The sequence below is a fragment of the Leishmania mexicana genome, chromosome 20 (assembly GCF_000234665.1).
Source record: "Leishmania mexicana MHOM/GT/2001/U1103 complete genome, chromosome 20".
Taxonomy (NCBI): Eukaryota; Euglenozoa; class Kinetoplastea; order Trypanosomatida; family Trypanosomatidae; genus Leishmania; species Leishmania mexicana.
This window is the reverse complement of record NC_018324.1, coordinates 1,977,191-2,004,848: the sequence shown is the minus strand read 5'-3', so window position 1 is coordinate 2,004,848 and position 27,658 is coordinate 1,977,191. Positions and strand designations below refer to the sequence as shown.

The following is a 27,658-nucleotide window of genomic DNA, read 5'->3' as shown; positions in this document are numbered from 1 at the left end:
TGGCGGCGTGGTTGATATACACGTATACCAACACACGCAGCCGGTCGTCGACCCGATTTCTTCACATCAAAGGCTGTCGGGAGCGGGTGGGTGAGGGGAGGCGGGCAAGAGCATCGCCGTTGCCTCTTTCGTATTTTACATTGTTGCCTACCTTGAGCTCTTTGGGCCAGTGCAACTTACGCGCCCCACGACCGTGGGCGCATCTTCACACACACACATACATACCTATACATATACAGGCACGTTCACGTCGCTCTGAATCTCTCTGCACCTGCAGCGCTCCTCTGGCGAAAAACGCTTCTAGCGCTGACGAGTGTTTTCTTCTTGTGGGGCTTAGATTTCTTTGTGATCTCATCGCCTACTGACCTGTCTCGTCGATCCTCTTTCCGTGATTGGTTTCTCACTACGTTTCTCTCGGTTGTAGCGCGTGTTTGTGTTGTCCCCGCCCCACCCCGCCCATCCCCCTCCCCTCTGTGTCTTGTCAACTGTGTCCTTTCCGCAGTCTTTCCACTCTTCTGTACATAGCCGCCTTTCCTCGCTGAGGTCTCCCTCTCGCAAGGGCTTGCCCTTCATTGTACGTTTTTTTTACCCGTCTATTACAGAATCGCACTTGCCACTGCCGCGCACTCGCCCCCCTCCCCCCACTCCTCCCTTCCTTCCCTCCTGGACTGCAGTGAAGTTCTTTTGTTGTTGCTGTTCTCCATTTTCTGGCTGAGCTTTCTCTGAGCATCTCTCTTTTTCTCTGGAGTGGGGGTGCATTGCCGGGTGAGGGCATCACATCTCCGCGACGTGTGTGTTACAGCTACGCCTATACCGTGTTGTGCTCCTCATAGCACCTCTCATTGCCGCATCCAGCTGGGCTCGATTTTTTTTTCTCTTTTCCATCGTGAGTGAGTCGTGGTGGCGTGCAGGTCACTTCGACCTCACCTTACCTCACTCTTGGTGTCTGGCGGGAGAAGTTGCCTGGTCCTGCTGCAGCTGCTGCATGTGTTGCGGTTTGCTGGCTCCTCATTTTTTCTCTCATCAGCCAGCGCCTGGCCGCTGTGGTTGCGCCGACTGGCGTTCTTGTGTGACTTCTGGCGAGCTCGTGTTGCTGAGTTGGTGCCACTGCTGTTCTTCGTTTTGGTCGGCTATTTTTCTCAGCGTGTGTCCTTTTTCGTTTGCTTCCTCATCGTCTCCCGTAACTCTGCTCCCGCTTGCCATCACCTTGTGGAAGTGCATTTCGTTCTCGCCTATCGCTTATACTGTCCAGTTCTCTGCGTGTCAAACGGAAGACGTAAAACGAATAACTCGTTAAGTGCATCGCTCATGTCGTTTATAGAGGAGATGAGTGATGCACCCGTCAGCATCACAGGGGAGATGTGGATGTGCGCTGACAGCGCCGGCCCGTTAAAGATTGGGGCTGGTCGCGGCCTGAAGAACTTTATCACCATAGAGAAGGACTGCTTCTGCGCTTACTCCTCCCGTAGTGAGCAGAGTAAGCAGATCAAGCAAATCGCCTTCCGCAGCATGAAGCGTGTCGCGTGGTTTACGCATCACCCGAAGCCGTCATGGCGCGAGCTGGCAGCGAGCACCACCGCCGCCACCCTGCGACGCGGCACCCGCAAGGACCCGTCCACAGCGACGTACTACTATCTTGTATTGGAGTTTCTGCGTGACAACACGATCCCTGGCACCATGTCGCTGGGCAAGCGCGAGCGCATCGTGCTCTGCACAGATGATCAGCAGGATTTTTCAATGTGGCGAAAATTTGCGGAGCTCTACGAGTGCCCGCCTGTCCACGAAGGGTTTGTGAAGGGCCGCGACAAGAAGGCCCTGAGGGCACATGCGAATGCAGACGGTGCGCGAGATCATGACGACACCACCTCGAGTGACGACGATGGCTACGAAAGACCGGGCCTCGGCGGCGGCAGCGCCGTGGCTCGTCGCTCGCTCGACCTGTGGAAGAATCGATGTGTGGCGTTGCTTAACGACTTTGCTCACTTGTCTAATCCGTCCTTGCAGGTCCAAAACGCTGACGTCTTCGACACGCCGGCGGGCTGTGGCGGGCTCGACTGGGACGCTCACGTAGAATCCGTGCTGCACGCCATCGAGGAAGACATGCGTCCTGCGATGAAGGTGATACCAGCCAATTCTACCAGGGGCGCTGCTGCGGGGCCGTCGTCCTTGCTCTCTTCGCCGTCGATCGCTCCGAGCAGCATCCATCCTTGTGCGGTAACAAAGGGAACAATGGAGATTGACGTCGACGAGATGCAGTCGCAGGCAAGCAATCTACAGGTCGAGCTGGAGCAGTTTCAGGTGTTTGCAGCTGAGGTGGGGGCACTAGTAGAAGGTAGGGAGCTGAAGACGACAAAGATATTGCCCGACACACTGCATGCCTACGTAGAGCGCCTGAGGAAGATGCCGACGCCAGCAGAGCCAGCCGATAGCGTCACGAAACAGCAAGTGGACAAGGCGGCGGCCAGCGCCAGTGCAGCGGCCGCCGACCTTGCAAAGCTGGAGAGCGCCTGTGTAAATGCGGTACGTAGCTTTACGGAGAAAGTGCACACAAGTGCCCTTTCCCTGTCTCAGGAGTGGAACCGCGAAAAAGCAGAACAACAGGAGCAGGCGGCTCTCCCTCAGCGTGTGGAGACAATCGTTGCTGTTCTTATCGACGAACTCACCCGCGCCACCGCGGATGTATCCTCCCTCAAGGCGTCTCTGGCCGCAAGCATAGCCCCGACCACGGTCTCTCCGGCGACGAGCGTGCCAGGGGAGCTGAGTGAGCTTCGCAGCTTACTCAACCGAAAAGAATTGGAGGTGGAAACGCTGCAGCAGCAGCACTTCGACGCGAGTCGCCACATAAAGCAGCTCTCTCGCAAGCTCGAAGAGCTGGTCTTCGCTTATAGCGACGTAGCGCATGACCTGCTGCGGTCACAGTACCGCGAATACGCGTCTCTGCGGAACTTGTTTCTCAGAGCACTGCGCGGCGAGGTGCCGCTAGACAATTCGACGGCCGCCGAGGCATCCTTGGGAGCGAGTGGCTCATTAGGCGGCATGAGCGAGAGCCGTTTCTCGGGTCTTTTGTCTGCGTCCTCTAGTGGCGCACAGAAGCTGTTAATCTCTGCCGCTCATTTGGAGGCAATCCAGGCCCTCGAGCAGGAGCGCATCGCTGCCCGCGAGAGGCAACGCGAGCTGGAGGAAGTGATGAAGGAGTTGGAGGCGCTAAGGCAGGAACGTGATGAAGAGATCGCCAACCTCAAGTGCAACTTTCTCGCTGCTGGGGAGGCGTGGGAGAAGGACGTCGCCGTACTGCAAGCAAAGCTGTCAGCACTGCAATCTGCCATCCCGCGAGGGGCACTGCTGCTTCCCGCCTCTTCGCTGGCAGCCAATACTGCAGTGAAGGCCGGCATAGCGCAGAAGCTTCAGTCAACGCAGTCGCACACTCCTACCGCGCCTGCAGACGGCCTTGAGAGCACCGAATCCGTGACGCCGGTGTTCGCCGAGGATCACACGGCACTTCACAAGCTGACGACGCTTCTCACGGTGGCCCCGAAGGAGACCGGTCTCGAAGCTGCCGTCGTCACCCAGCGACTCCGGGCTTTCTACGATTGGGCGCTTGAAACTGTCGTACCTCTTTCCACAACTTGCGTGTCCGACGGTTCAGTGCTGGAGATGATAACCAATGTTGTCCACGCCTATCACGCTCTCTTGCAGCAGACATCCACAATCTACACAGCTGCCAAATCAGGCACGGATGGCACTCACGTAGATGTCCTTCAACTTATGAGAAATGAGCACGAGCAGTTTAGAAAGCTATGGGGCATCCTGGAGGAACACCTGCTCATTCACGAGGCGGAGAGCTCCGTTCACGACAGCGGCCATCAGCCGTCGTCGGAACGCGCGGCTCTCTCATTTTCCTCACTTCCCACCATGGATGAGCTCGATCAACTACCGTTCTTTATAGATACGCTGTGCACCAATGCGGCTCTCTACTCAAAGCTCAAGATGCGTAGTGGGGGCGTTCCCATCGCTACATATATTCAAGATCTTGAGAAAAAGTCCGCGCATCTGGAACAGCAGCTTCAACATAAAGAGCAAGAAGAGAAATCCCTCAGCGAGCTAATCGCCAAGTTTCACGATTACAAACAAAACACCTCGCCACTCACCAGCACCACCAACTCCGCGCTTGCTGCGCTGGGCGTCGAGGCGCCGGCGTCGGAGTCTGCCGCGGAGGTGATTGCGCGTGCGGCCGCCGATGCCGCGGAGCGCGAGCGTGCACTGCGCGCGGAGGTCGCGGCGGCGGAGGAGCGCGTGGAGGCAGTGCGGCGGCAGCTGGAGGCGGACCGCGACGAGAGACTGCGGGATGCGCAGGAGCGGCTGGCGGAGACGGCGGCTGCGCGCGAGGAGCTGTCCGACGGCGTTGCCGGCGCGCTTGCTGCGCTGGGCGTCGAGGCGCCGGCGTCGGAGTCTGCCGCGGAGGTGATTGCGCGTGCGGCCGCCGATGCCGCGGAGCGCGAGCGTGCACTGCGCGCGGAGGTCGCGGCGGCGGAGGAGCGCGTGGAGGCAGTGCGGCGGCAGCTGGAGGCGGACCGCGACGAGAGACTGCGGGATGCGCAGGAGCGGCTGGCGGAGACGGCGGCTGCGCGCGAGGAGCTGTCCGACGGCGTTGCCGGCGCGCTTGCTGCGCTGGGCGTCGAGGCGCCGGCGTCGGAGTCTGCCGCGGAGGTGATTGCGCGTGCGGCCGCCGATGCCGCGGAGCGCGAGCGTGCACTGCGCGCGGAGGTCGCGGCGGCGGAGGAGCGCGTGGAGGCAGTGCGGCGGCAGCTGGAGGCGGACCGCGACGAGAGACTGCGGGATGCGCAGGAGCGGCTGGCGGAGACGGCGGCTGCGCGCGAGGAGCTGTCCGACGGCGTTGCCGGCGCGCTTGCTGCGCTGGGCGTCGAGGCGCCGGCGTCGGAGTCTGCCGCGGAGGTGATTGCGCGTGCGGCCGCCGATGCCGCGGAGCGCGAGCGTGCACTGCGCGCGGAGGTCGCGGCGGCGGAGGAGCGCGTGGAGGCAGTGCGGCGGCAGCTGGAGGCGGACCGCGACGAGAGACTGCGGGATGCGCAGGAGCGGCTGGCGGAGACGGCGGCTGCGCGCGAGGAGCTGTCCGACGGCGTTGCCGGCGCGCTTACTGCGCTGGGCGTCGAGGCGCCGGCGTCGGAGTCTGCCGCGGAGGTGATTGCGCGTGCGGCCGCCGATGCCGCGGAGCGCGAGCGTGCACTGCGCGCGGAGGTCGCGGCGGCGGAGGAGCGCGTGGAGGCAGTGCGGCGGCAGCTGGAGGCGGACCGCGACGAGAGACTGCGGGATGCGCAGGAGCGGCTGGCGGAGACGGCGGCTGCGCGCGAGGAGCTGTCCGACGGCATTGCCGGCGCGCTTGCTGCGCTGGGCGTCGAGGCGCCGGCGTCGGAGTCTGCCGCGGAGGTGATTGCGCGTGCGGCCGCCGATGCTGCGGAGCGCGAGCGTGCACTGCGCGCGGAGGTCGCGGCGGCGGAGGAGCGCGTGGAGGCAGTGCGGCGGCAGCTGGAGGCGGACCGCGACGAGAAGCTGCGCGAGTTGTTTAGTAAGTGCCGCAATTATGTTTTAGATATGGGTTTGATGGAGGTGGTGGCCGAGGAGGCGGACGCACGTGTTGGGTGTGTGATAGGTGGTTTGAATCTCTTGCCGTACGTCGGAACCGTGTTTTTGTGCACCGCAAAGGTTGTGGAGATGAGCGGAATGTTGGGTTGTGATGTTGAGGAGCTCGTTGGACGTGTACGAGGGCTGTTGCTGGAGCTGAACACTTTACGTGGTTCTCTTAGAGGGGCGCAGGAGAAGGAATTATGGTACGAGGATCCTCGGGTTCGTGTTCCGCTAATAAAGCTTAGTGACTTTGTGCGAAAGCGTGACGATAGCGAGGACTGTGATCATCGGGATTATGCCTCTGTTGCGTTTCTCGCAGAGACGCTGAGAAGTAGCTTCGAGACGCTCCAGTGTTTAGATGCCAACGCAGTGGCGTTGCGAGAATCATTATCGTCAATGACAGCGTTAGTGAAGGAGTGTGGGGCAGCTTTGAATGAGAGCGTGGTGACCTTGCAAATGGCGCTGCCGCGTGCTGCGTTTCTCGACGACGCGTCGCCTTCGCAGTCTCAGCCCACTCTGCCAGTGGAGTGGGGTCTGCGTGTCGCCTGCCGCCGCCTCGCTGCGACGGTTTCTGAAGCCGTACACTGGCAGGGGGAGCTGATGAACATTGTAATGGCCACTTTCCGAAGCCTCGTTGCCTTGAGTGGCGGCACCGGGATGCACGGGGCCCCTGTGAGCGATGGTGACACCCCGTCTTTTGTGGAGTACAGTCAGCTTCCCCGACTCGCAGCTCAGGCATGCTCGGAGGTTTTGCAGTCGCGTCGGTTTACCTCTTTTGCGGATGAATTAGCTGATGTTACGCAGCAACGAAACGATCTCACCAGCATGGTCGGTGTTTGCTGCCGATCGTTGCGTAGTACTATTTCCGTTACCACCCCAGGCAGAGTTGGCAGTCTTTCGGCGGCGGCAACGTCGCCGACGTGCGATGAGGCGAGGTGGACTCTTAGAGACATCACGGATCTCACGAGTGATATCTTGCACCATTACGCCCAAAGCATGGAACACACGTTGGCGGTACTAACTCCGCTTGCAAACATCGCGGCGGACCCAGTCGCCACCTCGTCCTCTTTCGAAATGCTGGCTGCGGTGACCGAGAATGTGCGAGTCCGCATCGAGCAGATGGAGCGTGGTCAGCTTCAGCACCTACATGTGCGCAAATGCGATGAGGAAGGAAGCGCGCAGGCGAGAGGGTTGATGCACGACCAGTTGCTCACACTAAGTGAGGTAAGCGAGACTGGGGAGCTCGTGCTCAGAAGCGAGCAAGACGAGCACGCAGCTCCGCTTGCAGATGTGGCGCTTCAGCAGCAGCGCTGGGATGCTGTCGCTGAACTGTTCAGCAGGTTCGCCGAGGATGTTGACGCCACCGTGAGTGCACAACACGGCTCCGAATCACAGAACGCGGAGAAGGCCGAGTTGCTTCCACTTGTGCGGCAAGCCATCTCCCTGTCAGCCTCTGCTAAGCCTCAGGAGGCGCTTCAAGGCCGTCTTTCTGACATTCTGGATGCTTGTAAGCGTCGCGCTTCTGAGCACCATTCGACTGAGGCGACAGTATCTCGATTGTCACTCCATCGAGAGGAGTTGCGTGCACCCGTCACGACCAGCGAGCAGAGCCTTGAAAAAATACAGGCGCCCATGAATGAATGTCACAAGCCGATTGCGACGATGGAAGCAGCGCCTGCAGCACTCGGGCAGTCTGCGACCCAAATGCAGCTCGTCGCCGCTCTTGCACACGCGGAGGCTCTCGACTTTGGCGTGCGAGAAGGTGCTGCGTCTGAGTCCGGTGTAAGAGCCCCGACAGGCGATGGCGAAAGAGTGGAAGAGATGTACCTTGTACATTCGCGCGTGGACGCCATGCAGGACTGTCTCAACGATGCCGAGGAGCGCGGTTCATCTCAAGTCATGGATGCCGGTGGGTTGTTTGAGGCGGCGGGGCAAGCGCGGTCTCTCGAGGACTTGATGCACGTCGTCGCCTCTTACAGCCTCGAGTACCAGACGAAATCCCTGGAGTCCAAGGAGTCGCGTCTCCGCAGCGAGATTGTGCAGGATTGGGCGGTGAAGGTGGTTCCGTTGGCAGCCGAGCTGCGAGTGCTACGTGCCATCGTGGAAGGGGTGGACCGTCCACTGCCGGGCACCGCTCTTACCGATCTCTCCGCGCATGGGTCAAGTGTGTGTCGTGAACTTACAGAGGCAGAGCGCTTGCTTGGGGCTGCCGTGTCGGCCCCTTGCACCGAGGAAGCTACCTGCGAGGCGCTTCTCGGGGCGACGGACCAGGCCTGCCACCTTCTTCTTGGCGCACCACCAGAGAGGGCGTTAGGTACTGGAACGCCACACGGAGTGGCATCATCTGCGGCAAGGTGCCCCACTGTCACGGCAGCAGACGCGGTATCCACGACTGATGTGGGCTGTCGCACAGCACCCAACAAGCTTTCAGACGCTGTGTATGCTATGATAGAGGAACGAGGTGACCGCACTGCTGCTAATGGTACTCTATTCACAGGCGAGGAGTGGTATTGCTCCGTGGCGCGGGTGACGCAGACCCTTTGTAGTGCCTTGTCTTCCGCCGGGGTCGTTGTTTCAGTTCCTGGTGACCACAGCTTAATGGCGGGTCATCCTTACTGCGCTTCGCCGGAATCCCAGGCGTCAATCTTGGACTCCCTTGAATCCGCTGCCGAGCATGTTTCGAAATACACGACGGATACCACTCGACTCTTTGAGGACTTGCGCGAGTCTTTGCAGGATTCCCTATCGAGCACCGAGTCTTGCCTACCAACTCTTGTCGCGGCAGTGGTGGAGGAAGTGTCAAGTCTTCGTGCGGCGTCTCAGTTGGCTGCCGAGGCGCAACAGCACCGCCACCACGAGCTCGAGGCTCTCAGAACACTGCTGCAGGAAGCATCCGCTGTCTTCCCGGACACCTCGCCTTTTCTTTCGACGCAGTCGCCTAACTTTATGGAGAAATGCATGGCGTACGCGGAGGAGTGCGCGAGGCTGACGGCGCTGGAGAGCGAGCTGAGCAGCGCTCTGTGCGCCAATGTGGCGCAGAGGTTGTCGTGGGAGGATGCGTCCTTGTCGCTAGGAGATCTGGTGGCTGAATTGCAGCGGGATCGGGTGGAGCTGCGAGAGGTGGCGGTTCCACAACTGCAGGGGCTGGTGTGCGCTCTGAGCGTCGAAGTGCTGGTCGCAGAAGAACGCGCCGCGCGTGCGATAATGGTTGGTGAGGAAGCCACGAGTCGTCTAGATGCGGTGTGCAATCCGCAGCTCCGAGAACTGGGCTTCCTGGTGGAGAAGGTGCTCGCACGGGCAGCTAAGGCCGAGGCGCAATGCGCGCAAAAGACAGCCCAGCACTGCTCCCTCCTCACAGCGCACGAGTCATTGGTTACCACGGCGTCGGGTTTGGTGTCTGTGCAGGAGGACTGTCGTAGAGTGCTCCTCGAGAGCGAAGGTGACGCGTCATGCGCTGCTGTGCCGACGTGCTTTCCACCAGAGACGTTGCATATCTTGGAGCAGGAGGCAGTACTCGTCCCTCGTCTTGTGCAGGCGCACGGGCGCTTGACGGCAACGTGTGCTGCACTGCGCAGTGACTTGGACTCTGCGAAAGCGGCTTATGAGCAGGCGCTTTCGGACGGACGGGCGGACCTCGATATAGCGCGAGGCAGGTCGACAGAGGTGGAAGCCCAGCTTGAGCATGTTCTTGACGCTATTGAGGCTCTTGGCTCCCTTCTTTGCCCCAATGAAGAAGTCTCACTGAGGGATGCCTCCTGTTTGCCGTGCCTCTTGGAGGCATCAAGGCAGCTTGCTCGTACTGCTGCCGAAGACGCCGCGGCCCGGTGCCGCTTGGAGAAGGACGTTTGTGACGCTGCCGCCGCGTTTGCAGAGCTGCAGAGGCAGTGCGCCGCTGCTGCGGGTAATGTCGAAGCGCTGCAGGAGACGGTCCGACGCTATGAGCGTAAGGAGACGGACGAGATAGCGACACTGAAAGCTTCCGCGGAGGCCGCGGCGGAGGCGTACGCTGGCATTGTGACGGCATTGTGCTTATCCGCCGAATTGGTCCCCTCGGCCGGGTCAGCTGCCGCGGCTGTAAGTGAAGAGCAGTGGGTAGCTGTGGTGGAGGCGGTACAGGCAACAGTTGAGGAGGGCTGGCGCCAGACGAGCGACGCGGCGGAGGTCCGTGGGGAGATGACAATCCTGCAGTCCCGCATGGTTGAAGTCAAGGCGGCGGTGCTGGGGGCGGAGGCCCGAGAGGGCAACCTGCTGCAGCGCCTCAACGCCCTAATGATGTCCTCAGGGCCGCTGAAGGAAGCTGTGACGGCGGTGATGGCCTCGCACGAGTGCCGCCTTGAATCACTGGAAGATGTGCCGCTTGCCATGCACGCTGCCGTGCAGCTTGTAGAGCGTCAGCAAGGCAACATTAATCAGCTGATTGCCTGCTGCAGAGATCTGCGCAGCGATGTCGAAAGTCTCAACGGCAGGTTGTGTGGTGCAGTGGGGGAATGCGACATGGCAAGGGAGTCCTTGGCCTCGCTGGAAGAAACCCATGGCATGCTGCAGCGACGTATGGCCCAGCTAGAGCGACACGTCCGCGATACCATTTCGACTGTGGACCGCCGAGCAGCAGCCGTACTGGGCGAGGCAGAGTCGCGGCGACTCGACAAAGATACGCCGGCAGATTGCTTGGATGGAATTGCGTACCTCGCTGATGCACTCGCCTGCAGAGCGGAGGAGTGCGATGCTGCCAAGGCGCAGCTGATTGCCTGGAAGACTGAGGCGCGCGACCGCGAGGAGGCGAAGGTGCGGGCCACCACAACACTGTCGACCCTGTGGCAGGCGTTTCGCAGAGCTCTCCTTCCTCAGTTGGTAGACGAATCCGAAGACCCCGGCGACTGTGGCGAGGCTGCAGTTACTTCAGCTGACGGCGTTGAGTTCTTCGCAAGCGAAGCGGAGGTTAGGCGGGCGGCTCAGATGATTGTCGACACCGCCGAGCGACTGCGGCGCACACGCGGTGATCTGCAAGCTGTTTACTCGACCCTACGCGACCACTTTGGAGGTGATGCCGCTACTGCTGTCAATGGCGTGACCACCACGCCACACGCGCCGGCGCGTGCGCTTAACAAAAGTGGCGTCACATCGCTGCGCTTCGACGACACCGTGACGGCGACGCTTCATCTCGTCAACACCGTCGTGAATGCCAAGTGTACCTCCGTGAAGGACTTCATCGATCACGTCGTCTCCGATGTGCTGCGAGACACATCGGTGAGTGCGCGAGTTTCGTTTGCGGCTCTTCGCTCCGGCGCCTTCGCGGAGTGGCTTCACGGTTTGTTGACTAGTCTGCGAACATTGCGAGAAAGCAGCGATCAGCACCGTGATCGGGCTCGCCGCCTGCCCGCCTTCATGGACGCCTTGGTGGAGGCTATCCACAGCCACGGTGGGCGGGTGGACGTGACGTCCTCTGACGCTACCGGCGCTCTCACCATTGCGGACGCAAGAATGCCGTACCGTCACGACCCAACCACGACGCTCGAGGACTGGCAGGCACGGGAGCAGAGAGCAATCGTTCACGGCCTGCAGGCACTACTGAACCAGCAAGAGGAACGTGTTCGCGCCCTCACAGCTGAATGGCAATACGTGACGACGCAGTACCACCAACTGTCTCAGGAGCAGGTCGCTGCAGAGGAGACGATTGTGGAGCTGCGCCGCCGTGTGCAGTTCAAGGTGCAAGAGGATTACAAGCTGGAGGAGAGTCTTCGCGAGCTTGACAGCCACCTCGATCAACAGGCGCGCGAGCTTTCCATGAGGTACTTCGCTGATCAGGACGCCATTGTGCGACGCTTCACGCTGCTAAGAAATCAGATTCACGCAGCAATGCGTCTGCCAACGCGGCGGTCGGCGTCTGCCATGCCGCCACGCACACCAGGTCGCGACACCTCGACCCCGCGAAGCTAGTCGAACTGCGAGGCCTTGATAACTCCGTGTCCGTGTTTGTCAGAGGAGCTGTCCAGGCGTCACTAAATCCGTTGCTGTTTCGTGGAGTGAATGTGGACATTGCTTTTCTGGTGTGATCTTCGTGTTGTGTTTTGTGTGTTCCCCCCCTACCACTCTCCTTATTCTTCAGTCCTGCGTGGTGGTGGTGGGGGGGGCGGCGGCGCTTCATCAGTCCTGAGCCGAGCAACAACAGCTGAAAACAAAGAAAAAAAGCTACTGATCGAACTCTTACGCATGTAACTGAGATGGACGAGATGCAGGCGACGTGCCCGTGCGGTGGACTCGCCACTCCTATCCTCTCCTTATGTGTGCATAGTGAAACGGAGACAGGATATGCCAACAAAAATATGCGCAGGCAGAGCTGCCACCCACAAGCGTATCAGCTCGGCGCTGCCGTGACATGAGTGTATCTCAACGAGCCGATGAACCTTGTCACGCTGCTTAGTGTGAGGCGCTTGTATGCTAGCCTTCCCATGTCTATGAGTGCTCCATCCCTCTGATTTCGTAACTACCACCGCTCTCTCTCTTTTGTCCCTGTCACTGTGTTTTCTGCCTCTCCCCTGTGCGCTGCCCCGCGCCACACCCCGTCTCCGCTGTCGCCCCTTCACTCCCTCCTCCCGCCTTTTCCGTCCTGTTTCACGCCGGCCGACTTGCGAACACCTTTGTGGCATTTTGTCTTTCGGTTCGCTCTCATTCTTCCTCGCTTCTTCGTGAACCTCTCCCATACCGCACGCGTGTGGCAGTACCCGAGCAATCATCGCAAACTCCTGTGAACTTGTCATCCCCACCATCTCGCTTATTTCTGTTGGACAGGCCGACCCTTAACGCGCTCGACATCGACCAGCGCGTGCGTCTGCATATGTACACGAACGTCTACCGCAGCTTCATTTTAGGTGGCATAGGAACGCAGACACGCACGCGCACCGTTGTCTGGATCGACCGCGGGCGTTCACCACCGCCTCTCGCGTGTTCTCACCGCGTCCTCTGGACGACTCATTTTTTATTGTTTCCCCCCTCCGCTTAGTGTGTTTTCTCCGCACGTTTCTGTTTTGTTTCATGCGTAATGTTATCAAAGGTCACGGAGGACGGAGCCGGCAGCGCGTCTGTCGGACGTCGCATCGATGCAGCCATCAAGGTGGACAGATGGGAGCTGCGCGAGGATACCCTGCCGGTTGGTGGCCAGGCGCTTGTGAGCGAGACGCTCTTCTCTCTCGGAAACGGCCTCGTCGGCGTGCGTGGGCATGCAGAGGAGACGGAAGCGGGCCAGAACCGCCACGAACGGCACAGGGCGTATACTAGTCGTCAGCGTGCGTATCACAACAGCCGTCGAGGTGATGAGCTGTACAGCGACGTCAAGGGTCGACAATGCCCTTTGGCTGACGGAGGAGACTGGCACCACTCGCGCGCGCAGGGCGGCGGCAGTAGTGGTGGTAGCGTCAGTGGCCCTCGTGGACCCCGAGGAGTGTACTTCTCTGGGTTTTATGAGCAGCGTCCTCTCATGCATCCACGTCCTTTCTCGGCTGGCATCTCCACCAAGGAAGGCTACCGTCTGCGCACGCCAGATCCCTTCTGCATCGACGCGTTCCTCAGCGGCGAGCACATTACCGCCGCACGGGGTCCCACACGGAACCACACTCGCCGCCTCGACCTGCGCACAGGGGAGCTGCATCGCCGCTTTGTCTGGTTCTCCAACCAGCAGCACCGCGAGATTACCATCGAGACGCGGCGCTTTGTTTCTGCGGCGCGCAAGAACATCTCCGCCATGCACTACAAGATGAGCGTGCGAAACGCGCACAACACAGACGTGCGCCTCATCTCGCGTACATTCCTTTCAGCTGCCGAGTACGACGTCGAGACCATGTTCACCCAGTCGAACATTCAAGACGCCATGAGTGTCGTGTTCGTGCGAACGCGTAATAGCTGTCGTCATCTTGTCATCGCCTCCGTCGAGACGTGCACGTCCCGCTCCTACCCTGCCGGCATACAAACCTTCCCGTCGAGGGAAGCCAACACCCCCACCCAAGGTGGCACAGGCGGTGACACGGGCTTTGGCACATCTCCATCTGGTACTAGCCCGTCCTGCAGTGCTTCGCCATCGAGACCGGCGGCCACGTCTCCGACGACTCTCACCCCAAACAGCCGCGAGACAGAGTGGGGGACGGAGACGTCCTACACGAGCTGCATCTCCGACGGCGTCATTGTCGAGTTTGTCAAAGTCATCGGCCACTTCGGCGACGAGGATGCAACGACGGAGGAGTTGCTCGACGTGGCGACGCATCAGACTCGCGAGGTGGCAGCACTTGGCTACGAGGGGCTGCTGGCGGAGCACCGCGACGTCATGAACGCCTTCTGGGACACGGCGGATGTGCGGGTGGAGCCGAGGGCGGATGTGCAGGGCGCCTTCCGCTTCAATATCCTGCAGACCTACATGTCGACCAGCGGGGACCCGTACTACTGCTTCCCGACCCGCGGTCTGACAGGCGATATGCTCCTGGGTGTACAGCAGTGGGATGTGGACGCGCTGATCGTGCCGTTCCTCTCCCACGCGTGTCCGAAGAAGGCGCGCGCGCTGCTTGAGTTTCGCATTCGTACGCTGAACGAGGCAAAGGACATTGCGGCGGACTTGTCACTTCCCCGCGGCGCTTTGTTTCCATACCGTACCGTGACAGGAGAGAAGAACCCCACGCCTTACTGCGGCGCGTTTCTCTTCGTGAACGCCGTCGTCGTCTACGCGCTGAAGGAGTATGTGACGGCGACGAACGACACTAGCATCCTCGTGCAAGGCGGTGCTGACCTCATCTTCACGACGGCGCTTGTCTGGCTGCAGTGGGGCACGTGGGAAAAGGGCCTGTTCCACCTGCGCTCCGTGTCGGGCCCCGACACGTACAACGATGTCGCCGACAACAACTTCTTCACGAACTTGATGGCGCAGATGCATCTGCAGTGGGCGGTTCAGCTGGCGGTCATGCTTCGACAAGAGAGCCCGGAGATGTGGCACGGCATTATGCACCGAGCTCAGATGACGGAAAACGACATTGTTGCCATGGACCAAGCGGCGGCGAAGATGGTGCTGCCCTTCGACGGCACCCATCGTATCCACCCCATGGACCAGTCCTTCATGCGCAAGAAGCACTGGAACCTCACGTCGCTCAAGGACGGCGCGGAGGGCCCGCTAACATCGCTGTACCACCCGACAGTGGTGTACCGGCATCGAGTGTGCCACATACCGGACGTGCTGCTAGCAATCATGCTCGCGCCGGACAGCTTCTCGTTAGACGAGGCAAAGGCGGACTTCACGTTTTACGAAGCTGTAACCGCTTCAGACTCGGCGCTGCGGCTCGCCATCTTTAGCGTTGTGGCGGCGCAGCTGCGTCTGTCGAACAAGGCGATGGACTACTTTCACGACTCACTCTTTGTGGACATCGACAACCTCGTCGGTAACTCCGGCGGCGGCCTTCACTGCACCGCGGCGGCGGGGTCGTGGAGCTCCATGGCGGTGGGAATCTGTGGACTGCGTGTGGCGCAGGGCGTGCTACACTTCAATCCCGTTTTGAGTGAAGAAATGGATGAGTTCGAGTTCCACGCGCGGCACCGCGGCTGTCTCGTGCGCGTCCTGGTGACGAAGAGGCTCGTTACATATACACTAGTTAGCGCGCCAGAGGGTGTGACAGACCTCATCCTGGTCCACGCCGGCGTAAACCGCATCACCCTGCGACTGAATCACCCCGAGACGGTGCGACTCTTCAGAGAGGTGCGCGTGTTCGACTTCGACTGCGTCGTATTCGAGCTCGATAGCGTCGTCGAGGACATCGAGGGCGTTCACTACCATGCCTGGACACAAACGCTGGAGGAGCATTTTCATCAGCACGGCTTTTCAGACTTTTCGATGACGAAGGAGCTCTACCTCGCTTATCTGCGGCATGTGAAGCCCTTCTACGGCCTGAATGAGATCTTCAAGAAATACAACCAGAACCCCCCGCCGACCGGCGAGGTGGATGACACGGCGGAGTCGAACACTCTCTACGGCCTGTGCTGCCGCAAACTGCAGCTGTTCCGTTCCTACGCGACGACGCACGGCATGCCGATGCGTGAGGGTGTTCTGCAGCTCATCTCCCTTCTCCGCCAGTACGGGATCGCCGTCGGGTGCGTCAGCGGCAGCAAGAATGCTCGCTGGGTCATCAACGAAACCACAAAGGGCAGTTCCATTTTTGACAACTTCCTGGAAGGCAAGGAGGGCGAGGAGCTGGGGCTGCGTTGGCGTCCCGAGATGGACTACTTCGAGGCCTGCGCGCATCGCATGGATGCGGCGACAAACCGCGCCGTTGTGGTGATGGATGGCATCGATGGGTTTTCCAAGAAGGCGCTGGAGCGCTTCCGCATGGTTGTTGACGTGAGTCCGACTCCTGAGGAGACCACGCTGTCCATTCCGAGGGTGCTCGCGAAGAACCTTGGCGACATTACGATGGAGACACTGAACGAGTACACTGTCCGCGGCGGCGTCGTCAATCATTTGCGTGAGATGTAGATACTGCTGCGTGCGCTCACACAACGGGAAGGAGAAGGGGCAGAAACGTTAAGAGGGGTGGGATGCCGTTTGTTGACCTCACGTCTTTCGCACGTCCCCTTACATGCCCTGAAGTGCATGTCGTGCGCCGGTGTGCGCTGCCCCCTCCCCTCCCCCTTTTTCTTTTCGTGTTGCATTTCGGACTTCGTTGTTAGCGCCCCTGTTGTCTCCCTCGTATTCTCCTGCATGTATATTGTGTTGTGGTTTAGTGCTTTAGTCGGATCGGAAAGTGGGGAGGGAGGAGGAATCTGGACATGCGTGTTTGTGCGTGTGCGGGATGAGCGGCGGCCGTGGCTCTTTTCTTTTTTCGTTTGTTATCCCCCCGCCGCCTCCCACCGGGTTGACGTGTTTGAAGCGGACATGCTTCTCCTTTTCATATACTTTGCAACGGCGATGCCGTGCTCTCACTTTCTCTACGTTCGTGTTGTTATTTCGCGCCCCTGCTCGTTTCCTTGTCATTGTTGTTGCTGCTGTTCTCGCGTTCACCTGGTGGTCTTGGGAGCTTCGGCTTTCCGCGAACGGCGAGGCCACGTTCACACGCGCATGGGCGGCTGCTTTTGAGGCATTTCACTATCTTATCCCGTCTCTCCCTGTCGCGCCATCCCTATCCCTGAAGCTCAACTCCGTTGTCACCCACTAGACCATAGGTCGCACGTGCGCCCCCCGGTGATTCTTTGTCCTCCTCGCCTCACCTGCTTTTTGCTTGTCCCTTCCTCTGTGTGTGTGCGTGTGTGTCACTGTTTTTGCCCCTTGCTTGCACTCGCTGTTTGTGATATCGATGTCTGTACTTCTATCGCTGGTCATGGTTGCGTCATCTCTTGTATGTTTCCTTTTCCTTTTCTCGTTTGCCTTTGTCTATCATCTGGGGCGCCCCCTCCTTTTCCCCATCCATATAGATCTATATCTTCCCCTCCCCCTTCTTTGGTTCACTTTTCTTCCCGATCCTCCCCCCATTTTCTTCGCTTCTTTTCCCTTGTTTTTTTGTTGGTTGGTACCTCCCCTCCCCTTCCGCTTCTCCTTTCTCGTTCTGCTCGACCAACTTCAACAGAGGAGCTGAAGCATGCAAGCGCGCGCACACACACGCCATACATGCACAGACACGTACGCATACAGCTCATCATTCCTATCGTCATTACTACGATTATCACCAAGACCATTTAAAAAATCAGGAACGGTGTGAAAGACACGCAGACGCGATGAATCTGTCACCCTTCCCCTTCCCCTCGCTCTAGCAGAAGATCTAGGAGGAGATCGGAGTGTGGGGGAGGGGCCGGGGATAGTGGCACACTGTGGCGCGCACACACACACACACACACACGTATGCACGTAATGCAGTTACAGGCCTTCGATGGTCCGTAACAGCAACAAACAGAAAAAAATAAAGAGAGTACTGCCGTGCAGGATACGGAGGTGGTCGTCTGGAACTTCGGCGCAGCACACTTGCTCGTGTTTTACCGGCGCTCGAGCACCTCTATGCGTGAAGCTGTCGCTTTTCGTGCCGAATGTTGCAACGCCACACAGAGTGCGCGGGCTGTGTAAGAAGAATCCGTGCGGACCCTTGGAGGAATGGGACTGTTGATCACTTGCATCCCCCTCTGCTCATGCCCCACGCTTTCCACCTACCACGATATCTTCCTTTCCCCTATCTTCGCTGCACAAACACCTCGCTCTTGCCCTTCTGCCCTCACCGACAATTTGACCGATGTTTGAGCAACAAAGTCACACAGCAGCGCCGGCATCGCACCGTTCCTTTTGTACTCGTGTGCTGAGCGCTCGCCCTGTCCACATGCGGCAACGTCGTGTCAGTGCCCATGTCTCTGGAGCCGCGTCGCCTGCCGCTGCCACTCGAGCTTTCGCAGTAAAAGGTCACTCGAGATACCGGCGACGATGGTGCGGTCTTGGGATCGCAGCGGGCTGCTTCATTGTATGCCTGGTGCTCTATGTGTGTCTGGGTAACTCTATCATGTTTCAATCGAGCGCGCAGCAGCAGCAGCAGCAGCAGCAGGGTCGCAGGCCAAGGAAGTACCCTGTACTGGCAGAGCGTGATGTAATGGCACTGGACGTGGCCACCTCGCAGGTGACGAATCTGGCCACGTTGCCAACGCTGGACGACTTGGTCAAGTCAGCAGCTGAGCTGGGGGCGGTGTACGCTCAATTGCTCGAACAGGTGGCTGCTGCGCAGGAGGTAGAAGATAGCGGGCGTGCGCTTCGCGAGCTGGAGGTTAGTCAAAACCACCTTTCTAGTGTCTGCTCTTCCCTGCGGCGTGCTGCCGATGTGAGCTACGCGAAGCTCAAAGCTATGCTGCTGCAGGAACCGAATGCGGAGCTGGATATGGCTCCAACCTCACTCGTGCGCACCACGTACAGCTGGATGCTGGGCAACATCTACCTTTACAGCGCAGTGTTGCCGGAATACTACCTCCTTCAGGACGATAGCACTAGCCACGCACTGGTGCTCTTGCGCAGCATCAACGTGCTTTCCTGGAGCCCGCGCGTGCACACGGTGCCGTCGGCGGAGATGCGCGAGCACGGCGCAGCGATGGTGACCTATGACTTGTTCAACTGGTCTGGGGGAGCGGCGTGCAGACGAGGGCGTCTGGGTCACGTGCCGCATGCGAAGCGATTTTGTGAATCATCCTTCTCCTCCTGGGCCGCCGTGGCGCGCCGCGTCGCCGCCACGTACGAGGAGCTCATTGTTCTTTACCCCACCTACGCACCACTGCGCCTGCACTACGCGATTTCGTTTGCCTTTCTTGCGATGGACACCGCAGCTGACGTGGCGGCCGGTGACACACAGGGCCTTGACGACCACTCGGCAAAGGCGCTCAAGGTAATCCGGAGCGACCGCTCAAAGCTGGAGAGCACGTACAGGCATGCCGATGCGGTCCATAGACCCGTTTTGGCTCTCCTGGAGGCGTTTCTGACCCCAGTAGGGTTGCGCACCGCAGACCAGGATACTCAGCTCGTGACGGCGCTCCGTGAGTGGGGAAGCTGTGCCGAGGCGCAGGCAGCGCTGCTGGAGGCTACTTCTTGGCCCGGAGGCGTTTTTTCTGGCGAGTACCGTGCGCCTCTTCTTCGAGACGTGCAGCTGTTGCACTTGCTGACTAAGGTGCAGCTTCATTTGGGCGATGATCATGCAGCTCTGCAGACGTTGCGCTTGTGCTTGTGATGGAGGAGGGGGAGCGGCTTACTCTTTCGCATGCTACCCAACCAAGCGGTGGGTTTTCGGCGCTCCGCTAGCATTGCAGACGGAGCGGCCCCATGCGGCTTGCGCTGAGGGGGTTGTTTTGAACCCTTTCTCCGCGACGCGCGCCTGCGCATGTGGCCAGCGAGTGCAGCTCCCCCCTCTCCTCCTGGCGTATGATGGACAACGCACATCCACACACCTCAACACATTCAAATACCCGCATGCACGAACTTGCATGGAATGCCTTCACGGAACGCCGCATCGAGTCGGTGAGAGAGAAAGGCAAAAGGCCGCTGCGTTGTTTGTGTGCGTTGGTGGCGACTTGAAGAGAGTGAAAGGAGAGGGCAAGTGGTGGTGGGGACCCGCCTCCAAAACCGGCTGGAGCGGTGACGACGTGGATGGCAACGACCCCATCCACCAGGCCGCCGCCATTTCTCTCTCAAACAACAACACGAAAATTAGTGAAACACTCTTCATACGTATCCGTCGCATATACACCTCACACAACGATGTGTGTTTGTGTGGGTGTGTTTCTGTGCATTTTCGCTGCCACCTCGTCTCTTCCTGAGACGTGCACTCTCGATTGTTCTCGCTCTTGCTGGGCCGTACTCGCAGGCTTCCTGCACGAGCCAAGTCTTCTCTTGCCCTCTCGTCCTCTGCTCTGCTCTTTCACCGCACTGCTACCTTTGTGCGTGTGGACTTTTTCTTTCCTTCTGTGTGTTTACATCAGGAAACGGGTGAGCACCTCAACCCACCGCGAGGCGCCGCTGCCTTGACCGCTAACCCAGCGAAAGCTGCTAATGTGCGTGTTGACACGTGCACGCGCACCAACTATCACCCACACACCTACCCCCTCGCCTCCACTCGCAAGGCATAAACACAACACATCGGGCCGCTAAACAAAAAAAAAACGACGAAAGGAAAACAACGACAAGACCGGCTAACGACAGCGAAAGCAACCGAGGAGGAGGCGTTTCCGACACTCCACCCATCACCCTCGCACGCGCTTCCTACCCAGCGTCTCCAGTAAAAACAACAAATGGGGTGCCGCAGTGGCTGCATATTGTGGCTTGCTGCCGCAGCTTTGGCCGTTTTGACACTTCAGCTGCATAGCGCTGCCGCTGCGCCCATGGATCTTTCCAACCCTGTAGAGCACAACCATTTCCTTTTGTTAGCACCCTATGGCGACAGCCATCGATCGGGTGCCACCGCTGACAGGGGAAACACAGCGCGATATGTGCAGCTGAGCAACGGCTCTCGATTTGTGTGCGACACCACGAGCATAAAGCGCCGTGATCCACTCGACGCGAAGAGATACTCCCTGCGACATCAAATGGAGTCCTTGATGACCGTTATGCGGAGTTCCGACCATCCGTGCGTGCACTACGCAGAGGAGAACTACGTGACAGTCTACTGCTGGGACAAGGAGGTGCGCGAGGATGCCCTCACAGAGAACAAGGGCCGCTCCCTGGGGAGGCGACGGACTGACGGACCTCAAATGTACTGGGCCTCCAACGACGCGTTCGGCCGGTACGCCGCAACCGTCTACGGCGACGGTGACGAGTGCCAGTACGACATGGGACGCCGCATAGAGACAGAGGTGCACTTCTACTGCCGGTACTCCGAGTTTGAGAACCCGATTCCGTACATGAGTATTCACGAGTCGTCGCAGTGCCGCTATATGCTGCGCCTTCTGTCAAGTAAGTTCTGTTCCGTGTCCCAGCTCGATCACCCAAGCGAGGAGGAGACGGTGCGGTGCCAGATGTTGGCTGATTAGCAGATCATCGGTGTGCACGTCTGTTTGTGGATTTGTTAAGGGTGAGGACGAGTTGGCTCTCCGATGTATATGCGCTGCCGCTGCGGCTCTCTCAACTCTTCTTGATATTCTTCCTGTGGCGTGCATTAGCTGCTGCGCACTACGCGAGTGCTGCTGTGTGGTTGCTGTTTATCGCGCGTGTGTTGTGTGTGCATGTCTTCCTCTTCTTGGGCGCCAGTGCATCGGTATTTTGTCTGGCCCATTTCCGCTTTTGTGCTCTGATGGGCAGCCTGATGTGCGATGCCTCTGTTGGTCTGTGGGAGGGATGTGTGCTTATGTATGCATATCCGTGCATCCCTAGCCATCAACTCTTTTTCGTCTGAGTGTTTATGCTGCTACTCGACGCTGGTGACGTGGGGGAGCACCTCAACGAGGTCTCTCAGGATCTCGTAGGCCCCAAATTTGTGTGAGGGAGGCCGGCCAGCCCCACTTATCCTTGCCAATGCTTAATGGCTTTACATGGTGACAGGGTCAGGCCCAGGATGGCGTTGCGTCGGAGCGACCTGCGATGGTGAACGCGCTTGTGTCATCCGTGTGATAGGCAAAGTGCTAACGTGACTCGAGCGTATCACATTTCCGGCCCTCACACCACCCACTGGTGTGTGGGAGCCTGAGTACCACCGCGCGGGGGATGCATCACTTCGCGACCGGTATGATGTGAGCGGCTGTGAGGCGACCTGGGAGATGTGGGGCTGGGCACAGCACGAGGCAGCGGCCGTGCTCTCCGATGGCTGAGTCGGCACACCGCTGTTTCACGTCTGTCTGTGGCCGCTCCGCACCACGCGATGCGGGGCCCGTGACATGGCCGCGGGAGCGGTGGTGCAATGTTTGATCTCGTCCTCCCTGGCAGCGAACGGGCACGTCGAGGATGGAAAAAAAGAAAACAGCAAACGTCGCTGCGTGAGAGGGGAAGGGCACACACAGCCACACACGACAAAGCTAAACAAGATTCGACGTGAAAACGGCGCCAAGACAGCGTCGCCGTGGGGCGGACGCACGGCAGCGCCGGCTCGACTCGTCAGCGAAGAAGTGTGCGGCGGCGACGTTTACGATTCTTCAGATGCGTGTGCTTGGGGTGTTGCTCTCTCGCTCTCTTCTTGTGGTCAGCGAGGACGGCACTTTTGCTGAATGGGACGCCACAGGGGTGCGCTGTCCATGCCATGCGTTGCCCCTCAGCCTCATTGCCCTCGTGTGCACCGGTGGTAGTCACCCCGCCATTTCTTCCCCCGCTCCTACCTCATTTCCTTTTTTTTACTCGCTCGGGTACCGCACCTAGACACAACAGAAGGCGTTCGGCCTGGTGCGTTCACGTCTTGGTCCTGCCCATATGTCCAGCTCGGCGTTCTCTTCGCCTTCGGCACCCATGCGCTGCGACGTGTATGATGCACCTATCACAGCAATTGTGTGCTCTGGCAGCCGTGGTGAAGTGTACTTTGCCGCGGGGAACACCGTTCACTGCAGTCGGACGGATTCGTTAACCTGCAGCACATCGGTAAGCGAGCCGCAAGCTTCTTCCACCACCGTGCGCTTTGCCACAGCACCGCCGGGCACAACCATCAACGAAATTGACGTGGCGCACCCATCGTCGCCACGACCAATCGTGTTCATGGGTGCGGCAGATCGTGTGCTTGCCCAATGCGGCGCAGCTGACGATCCGTCAAGGTACTCATGCAGTATCGTTCTCCATGCCGACGAAGCCCGTGTCCTGCGCATCGTAGTGGATGAGCGGAGAGGTGTCGTGCATGTGCTCACCGCCTCCAATGATTGGTTCTACGGAGCTTTGGACAACATTGCGCAGGCGCTACGCGCGCAGACGACCTCCAGCCACTACGACGTGTCAGCTCGCTGCGCGTTTGCACGCGTTAGCGGCCCGCGGCTAGGCGTCGTGCTCGCCGCGGATTGTCTAGTGCAGCATCCGCTCTTACCAGAGGGGCGTGAAGGTGACGTCACTGGGGTGCCGGAAGGGATGGCGGGTGTGTCATGCCGGCTGTTTTCCGCCACATATGCCGGTGAGGTGGTAGAGTGGGAGGCTGAGGAGCAGGATGAGTGTGTAAGAGTGGCTTACACAGAGTCACAGCAGCTGCGCGGGCAGTGTGCGCGGTCGTGCTATGTTGTGTCTCGTGTGCAGGCCCATCCGAGCGGCTGCGCCATCTTCTCAGTTCGCGCGAAGGCAACGTATTCCATGTTGTGCGGCACTGGCAGTGCGCAGGACGACGCCACAGTGCTCACGCGCGTGCACCTCGTTACCTGCAGTGACGATCGGTCTGTGGCGCTGTATGAGCGACGCGGTTCAATCGCATCCACTAGCAAACACTTGGATAGGAGTGCAGAGCCGCAGGAACGCGACTGGGTGCTGCTGTGGCGTGGGAGCGGTGCTGGCTTTGCCCGCAGTCGCATTTTCGACGTCGCTCTGCACGCCGCATCGTGGCCGTATGCGACAGAGGGCCCTGAGCAGCCTTGGCGAAGCTGCATCGTGTTCGTTGGCGTCGCCGGCGAGGATGGCGCCGTGCAGGTGGTCGAGGTGAACGCCAGGGAGGACGGTGACTTGGTTACGTGGCCCTTGCGCCACCGGACTCAGTCTGACCGCTGGAGGGCTGCTGCAACGCCTCGTCTCGTACGCCTCCATCAGCACCGCGGCCACGGTGCGTATCGCGTGGCCTTCTCCACCTCCTCGCCGCATTCTGTTACGCTCATCTCTGGTGGCTTCGACGGTGCGGTGTTTGCCCACACACTGTCGTCCGCGCTGCAGCACGAGACATGTGACATGGGCAGAGCGGTGCAGCTGCGACTACACGACGTAATGCTGCAACCACCGATTTTGGCGACAGCAAAGGACTGCGACGGCGACACCATCGAACGTGAGGAGTTGCTGCAGCTACATCCCTCATCAAGCTCATCGGCAAAGGAGACGGATCAGGTGCGCTCGGTGCACGTGGACGGCCGTGGGCTTTTACTCGCCTGCACGAGCCGTGCCTTGTGTGTGCTGTGCGCCGATACATCAGCGCACAGCTGGTGGATTGCTCTGCCCACCGGCGCATTGCGACGGCGCTGTGGAGTGGCCGGGGATGAGTCCGCCTTGGACTGGGGTGTGGCAGCAACATTGGAGAGCGCCGTCGCACGGTGCTGCGTATCCTCTGCGAGGGGGCCGCAGCTTTCGTCCGTTGGGTGCGCCTTGGTCGGAACGACAGCTGGTGTCCTGTGCGCCGTGCCATACTGCTACACCCAAGCAGAACTCGGTGGCTCCTTACCTGTGGCCTCGTTCGCGGCAGCGCACGCCAGCCGGCCAGATGGGGACGCGTTACCGTTCACGTCAGCTCTGCAGGCGTTTGGCAAAATCACCCGAGTGTCCGTTGCTCGGATGCACGAAGGCAACTTCGGCGCCAGCACGCACGCTTTAAGCGGTGACGACGATGCAACAGCACGCCACTCGACTGACGCCACTACGAGCGAGTTTGTTGTGGCGACGAATCACGTTTATGGCACCATTGTGCTCTCGAGGCTTCTGCTAACCTTGTGTCATGCTTGCAGCAGTGGGGGGTGCTCCATTTCGGGTGATGGGGCCGTTGGACTTTGCGTGAGCGCCGTGTGGCACACGCTCATCGTCTACAGTGACTGCCCCGGACCTCTCACGACGGCCTTGTCGCTGATGCCTATCCGCTGCGGCCGGTATGATGCAGGCGAGAGCAACGACGACGGCTGCGGCTGTCGGGATGGTAACGTGGCTATTTCGCTCTGGCTTCTCGTTGGGGATAGGAAGGGGTGCCTCTTGGGAACGCGATACGAGGTAATGAACCGCGCCCTTGAGTCGGCGGCCAATCCACTTGATTCTCACGCACTGCCTCTTGCTACCTCCCTGAAGGCGGTAGCCGCGGTTCACCGCTACGTCTTTGCCGAGCACCTGCACACTGCCATTTCTGCTCTCTGTGCCGAGAACTGCAGCTCTGCGACCTCTGTCGATGGTGCGTGCGTGTCATCAGACACTCTCATCACAGTTGCTGGAACCGGTGGTGTGATGGAATATGTGTATCTGCATGCCTCGACCTCTTCGAGCAAGGGTGAAGCAGTGGGGTCGTCTCCGCTGCCTTCGCGCGCGAGGGAACCTTTGCGCCTTCCCTTTGAAGTTTCCTCTGTGCTCTCCGTGTCACCGTGGTTGTGGGTGGTGCAGTGCGGCACGACTGTTTCGATCCTTCATCGCATCCCGGGGCATTCGTCGTGGGTGCCGGTGGGCAGCTGCGACGGGGTTCGTGCTCCACGACTGCTGACCGCACGCGTCGTTGCCGCCTCTCCTGCCGGTAGCCCAATGGCGTTCTTCGCGCATTGCTCCGACGGTCGAACCGTGGAGCGGATGATGGTGAAACCAGGCCCCAACGCATTGCTGCATCCAGCGCTTTCACCCTGTGGTGCCCAAACAACTCTTGTGCACGGGGTAGGCTTCCCAGGCAAGGACTACAACTGCGTGGCGTACGCACCAGCGCCACTTCACTGTCTTTTGATGGGTAATGAAGACAGTAGCGTCGCCTTGTATCCGGTTCTGGCTGCGAGCTCCGGCATGGGGGTGTCTAATATGCATTCGTTGTTTGGTTGTCTGCTCACTCCGCTGAATGTGTGTGGTGCCCATCACTCGAACATACTGGCAATGACCGTGCTTCCCCGCACCGAGGCGGATGCGTTGCGGTTTGTTTCGGTGGGCGGTGGTGCCATGGTGAACTTGTGGTCCGCTGGTCTGATTCCCAGCCCCCTGCAGCTGCTGGACTGGTGGTGCGGCAGTGGCGCCCCGTCGCCGCACAACACCGCGACATCGCCGACGGATGGCGCTCCGTCACTTGATGTGAAGAGTGAAGGTGCGTCGTGTGAGCCTCGCATCAGCAGCGCGCGCTTTCAGAGGCGGCGTGAAAAGAAAGTTGTTGCTGCGTCTACGTCGCTGACGCTCACAGACCGCATCCCACGATTTATGGCAGTGACGGCGTTGAGCTCGACGGACATCGCTGTCGGCAGCAGCGACGGAACTGTTCTCTTCTTCCGCGTGCACGACGACAGAGGCGCGAAATGCGGATCGCCGCAGCCAACAGGGACCATGCTGCAGCTGAGATGGCAAGGGGTGCTGAACACGGAGCGGCCGAAGCCGGTCATGTGTCTAAGTAGCACAGACGACGGTGACCGAGACGCGTTGACACGCTCCTTAAACGTCGACCGCGCATCACGGTTTGTGGTGGCTGGGGACACAAATGGAGTTGTGTACGCAGTCGACGCCGCATTACACGTCGTACGCGCACACACGCGACTGGAGCAGTCGTGCGTGAATGCGATCAGCGAGCTGCAGCGGGTGCTGACCGTGTCACCATCTGATGCAGACGCGGCACGGCACCAGTGGCGGTTCGCGGCGCTGCACGATTCTGGGGTTGTGCATTTGATGGCACTGGAGGTTTCTGCGGCGCAAGACGGGAACATTCAGACTGCTGAGCTGCGTCGGCTCTGCAGTGCGTCTACTGGCCTGACAGCAGGGAGGAGTGCGCATTGGCCTGCGCAGTCACTACCGCTTGTTGTAGTGACCGAGGAGCACATCATCGAGTTTGATCCAGAGGCGGCGCAGCGCGGGAAATTGCGTCATTTGCGTATGCAGCGGGTGAGTGTGCGCTGCGTAAGCGGGGCCGCGCTGGTGAGCGAGGCATCCGGCAGTAAGCAGCTGCCACCTCGATCACGAGTGGCCGTCGTTGGCCAGGGGTTCGAGCTCGTTGGTTGAGGAAAGAGAGGGAGCTAAGAATGAGGGGTCGCGGCGTGGGCGATGGCAAAGGTCAAGCGTCGGGTGAATGAAGGCTGCCATTACTCCCCTCCGCCGCAGTTTGACTACGCGAATGGGTGACTGCTGCCCGCACGCGTAAGTCACAGCACACCAACACACGCAGATGCGCATGTCTGTGTGCTGGTACTCCGTCGGAATAAATGCCAAGCAAACGCGGACTCTGTTGCGTGTGGTTGAGTGCCTTCTGAACTCACGACGCGTCTCACCTGCTCGTTTACATTTCCTCTGACTGCTGAAAGTGGGGCCTCATGGCGCACGGCGCCGACGTCCTCGATCCCAGTCAGCCATGATGTCGTCCTTTTGGGTCTTTGTTGTGGCCGTGGAGGGAGTTGATGTGAATCCTTGGCCACGTGCGCAGTGTATGCCGCCCGCTAGGCCCACGTTTTCTCTTCCCCGAAGGTTTTCGAGTGCCCCTACAAGAAAAAAAAATATATATTTTTTAACGCTCAACGCTTTTGGTTTGCGGGCCGGGCCTTTGATGGGGTCGGGCCCCGACGTATCAGGTGGGCGACGGCGATCTGCCCATGACTTGTGTGCCTCGTCAACCATCTCCAGCATCCCTCCCGTAAATGTCTCCCCACACTCCCTTTGTGCATCTCTTGTCGTTATTAGTTTCATTTTCTCTCTCCTTTCCAATACTCCCTCTCATGACTTCATCGCACATGTGCTGTG

At 59.6% G+C, this 27,658-nt stretch overlaps 5 protein-coding genes across 5 annotated transcripts; all 5 read left to right on the top strand.

The window, feature by feature from the left end:
* Positions 1-1,308: 1,308 nt before the first annotated feature.
* On the top strand, positions 1,309-11,580 carry LMXM_36_5250 (conserved hypothetical protein; the record flags this gene model as incomplete). The annotated part of the gene is made up of 1 exon (XM_003874834.1): positions 1,309-11,580. The coding sequence occupies one exon, from the start codon at positions 1,309-1,311 to the stop codon at positions 11,578-11,580; it is 10,272 nt and encodes a 3,423-aa protein (XP_003874883.1).
* A 1,102-nt stretch (positions 11,581-12,682) lies between these two features.
* LMXM_36_5240 (putative glycosyl hydrolase) lies at positions 12,683-16,144 on the top strand (the record flags this gene model as incomplete). Its single annotated transcript, XM_003874833.1, has 1 exon — positions 12,683-16,144. One exon carries the CDS (start codon positions 12,683-12,685, stop codon positions 16,142-16,144), a length of 3,462 nt encoding a protein of 1,153 aa, XP_003874882.1.
* Positions 16,145-17,885: 1,741 nt separating this feature from the next.
* Positions 17,886-19,352, top strand: LMXM_36_5230 (conserved hypothetical protein; the record flags this gene model as incomplete). Its single annotated transcript, XM_003874832.1, has 1 exon — positions 17,886-19,352. One exon carries the CDS (start codon positions 17,886-17,888, stop codon positions 19,350-19,352), a length of 1,467 nt encoding a protein of 488 aa, XP_003874881.1.
* A 1,057-nt stretch (positions 19,353-20,409) lies between these two features.
* Positions 20,410-21,147, top strand: LMXM_36_5220 (conserved hypothetical protein; the record flags this gene model as incomplete). Its single annotated transcript, XM_003874831.1, has 1 exon — positions 20,410-21,147. One exon carries the CDS (start codon positions 20,410-20,412, stop codon positions 21,145-21,147), a length of 738 nt encoding a protein of 245 aa, XP_003874880.1.
* Positions 21,148-22,513: 1,366 nt separating this feature from the next.
* On the top strand, positions 22,514-26,926 carry LMXM_36_5210 (conserved hypothetical protein; the record flags this gene model as incomplete). The annotated part of the gene is made up of 1 exon (XM_003874830.1): positions 22,514-26,926. One exon carries the CDS (start codon positions 22,514-22,516, stop codon positions 26,924-26,926), a length of 4,413 nt encoding a protein of 1,470 aa, XP_003874879.1.
* Between the last annotated feature and the right edge of the window lie 732 nt (positions 26,927-27,658).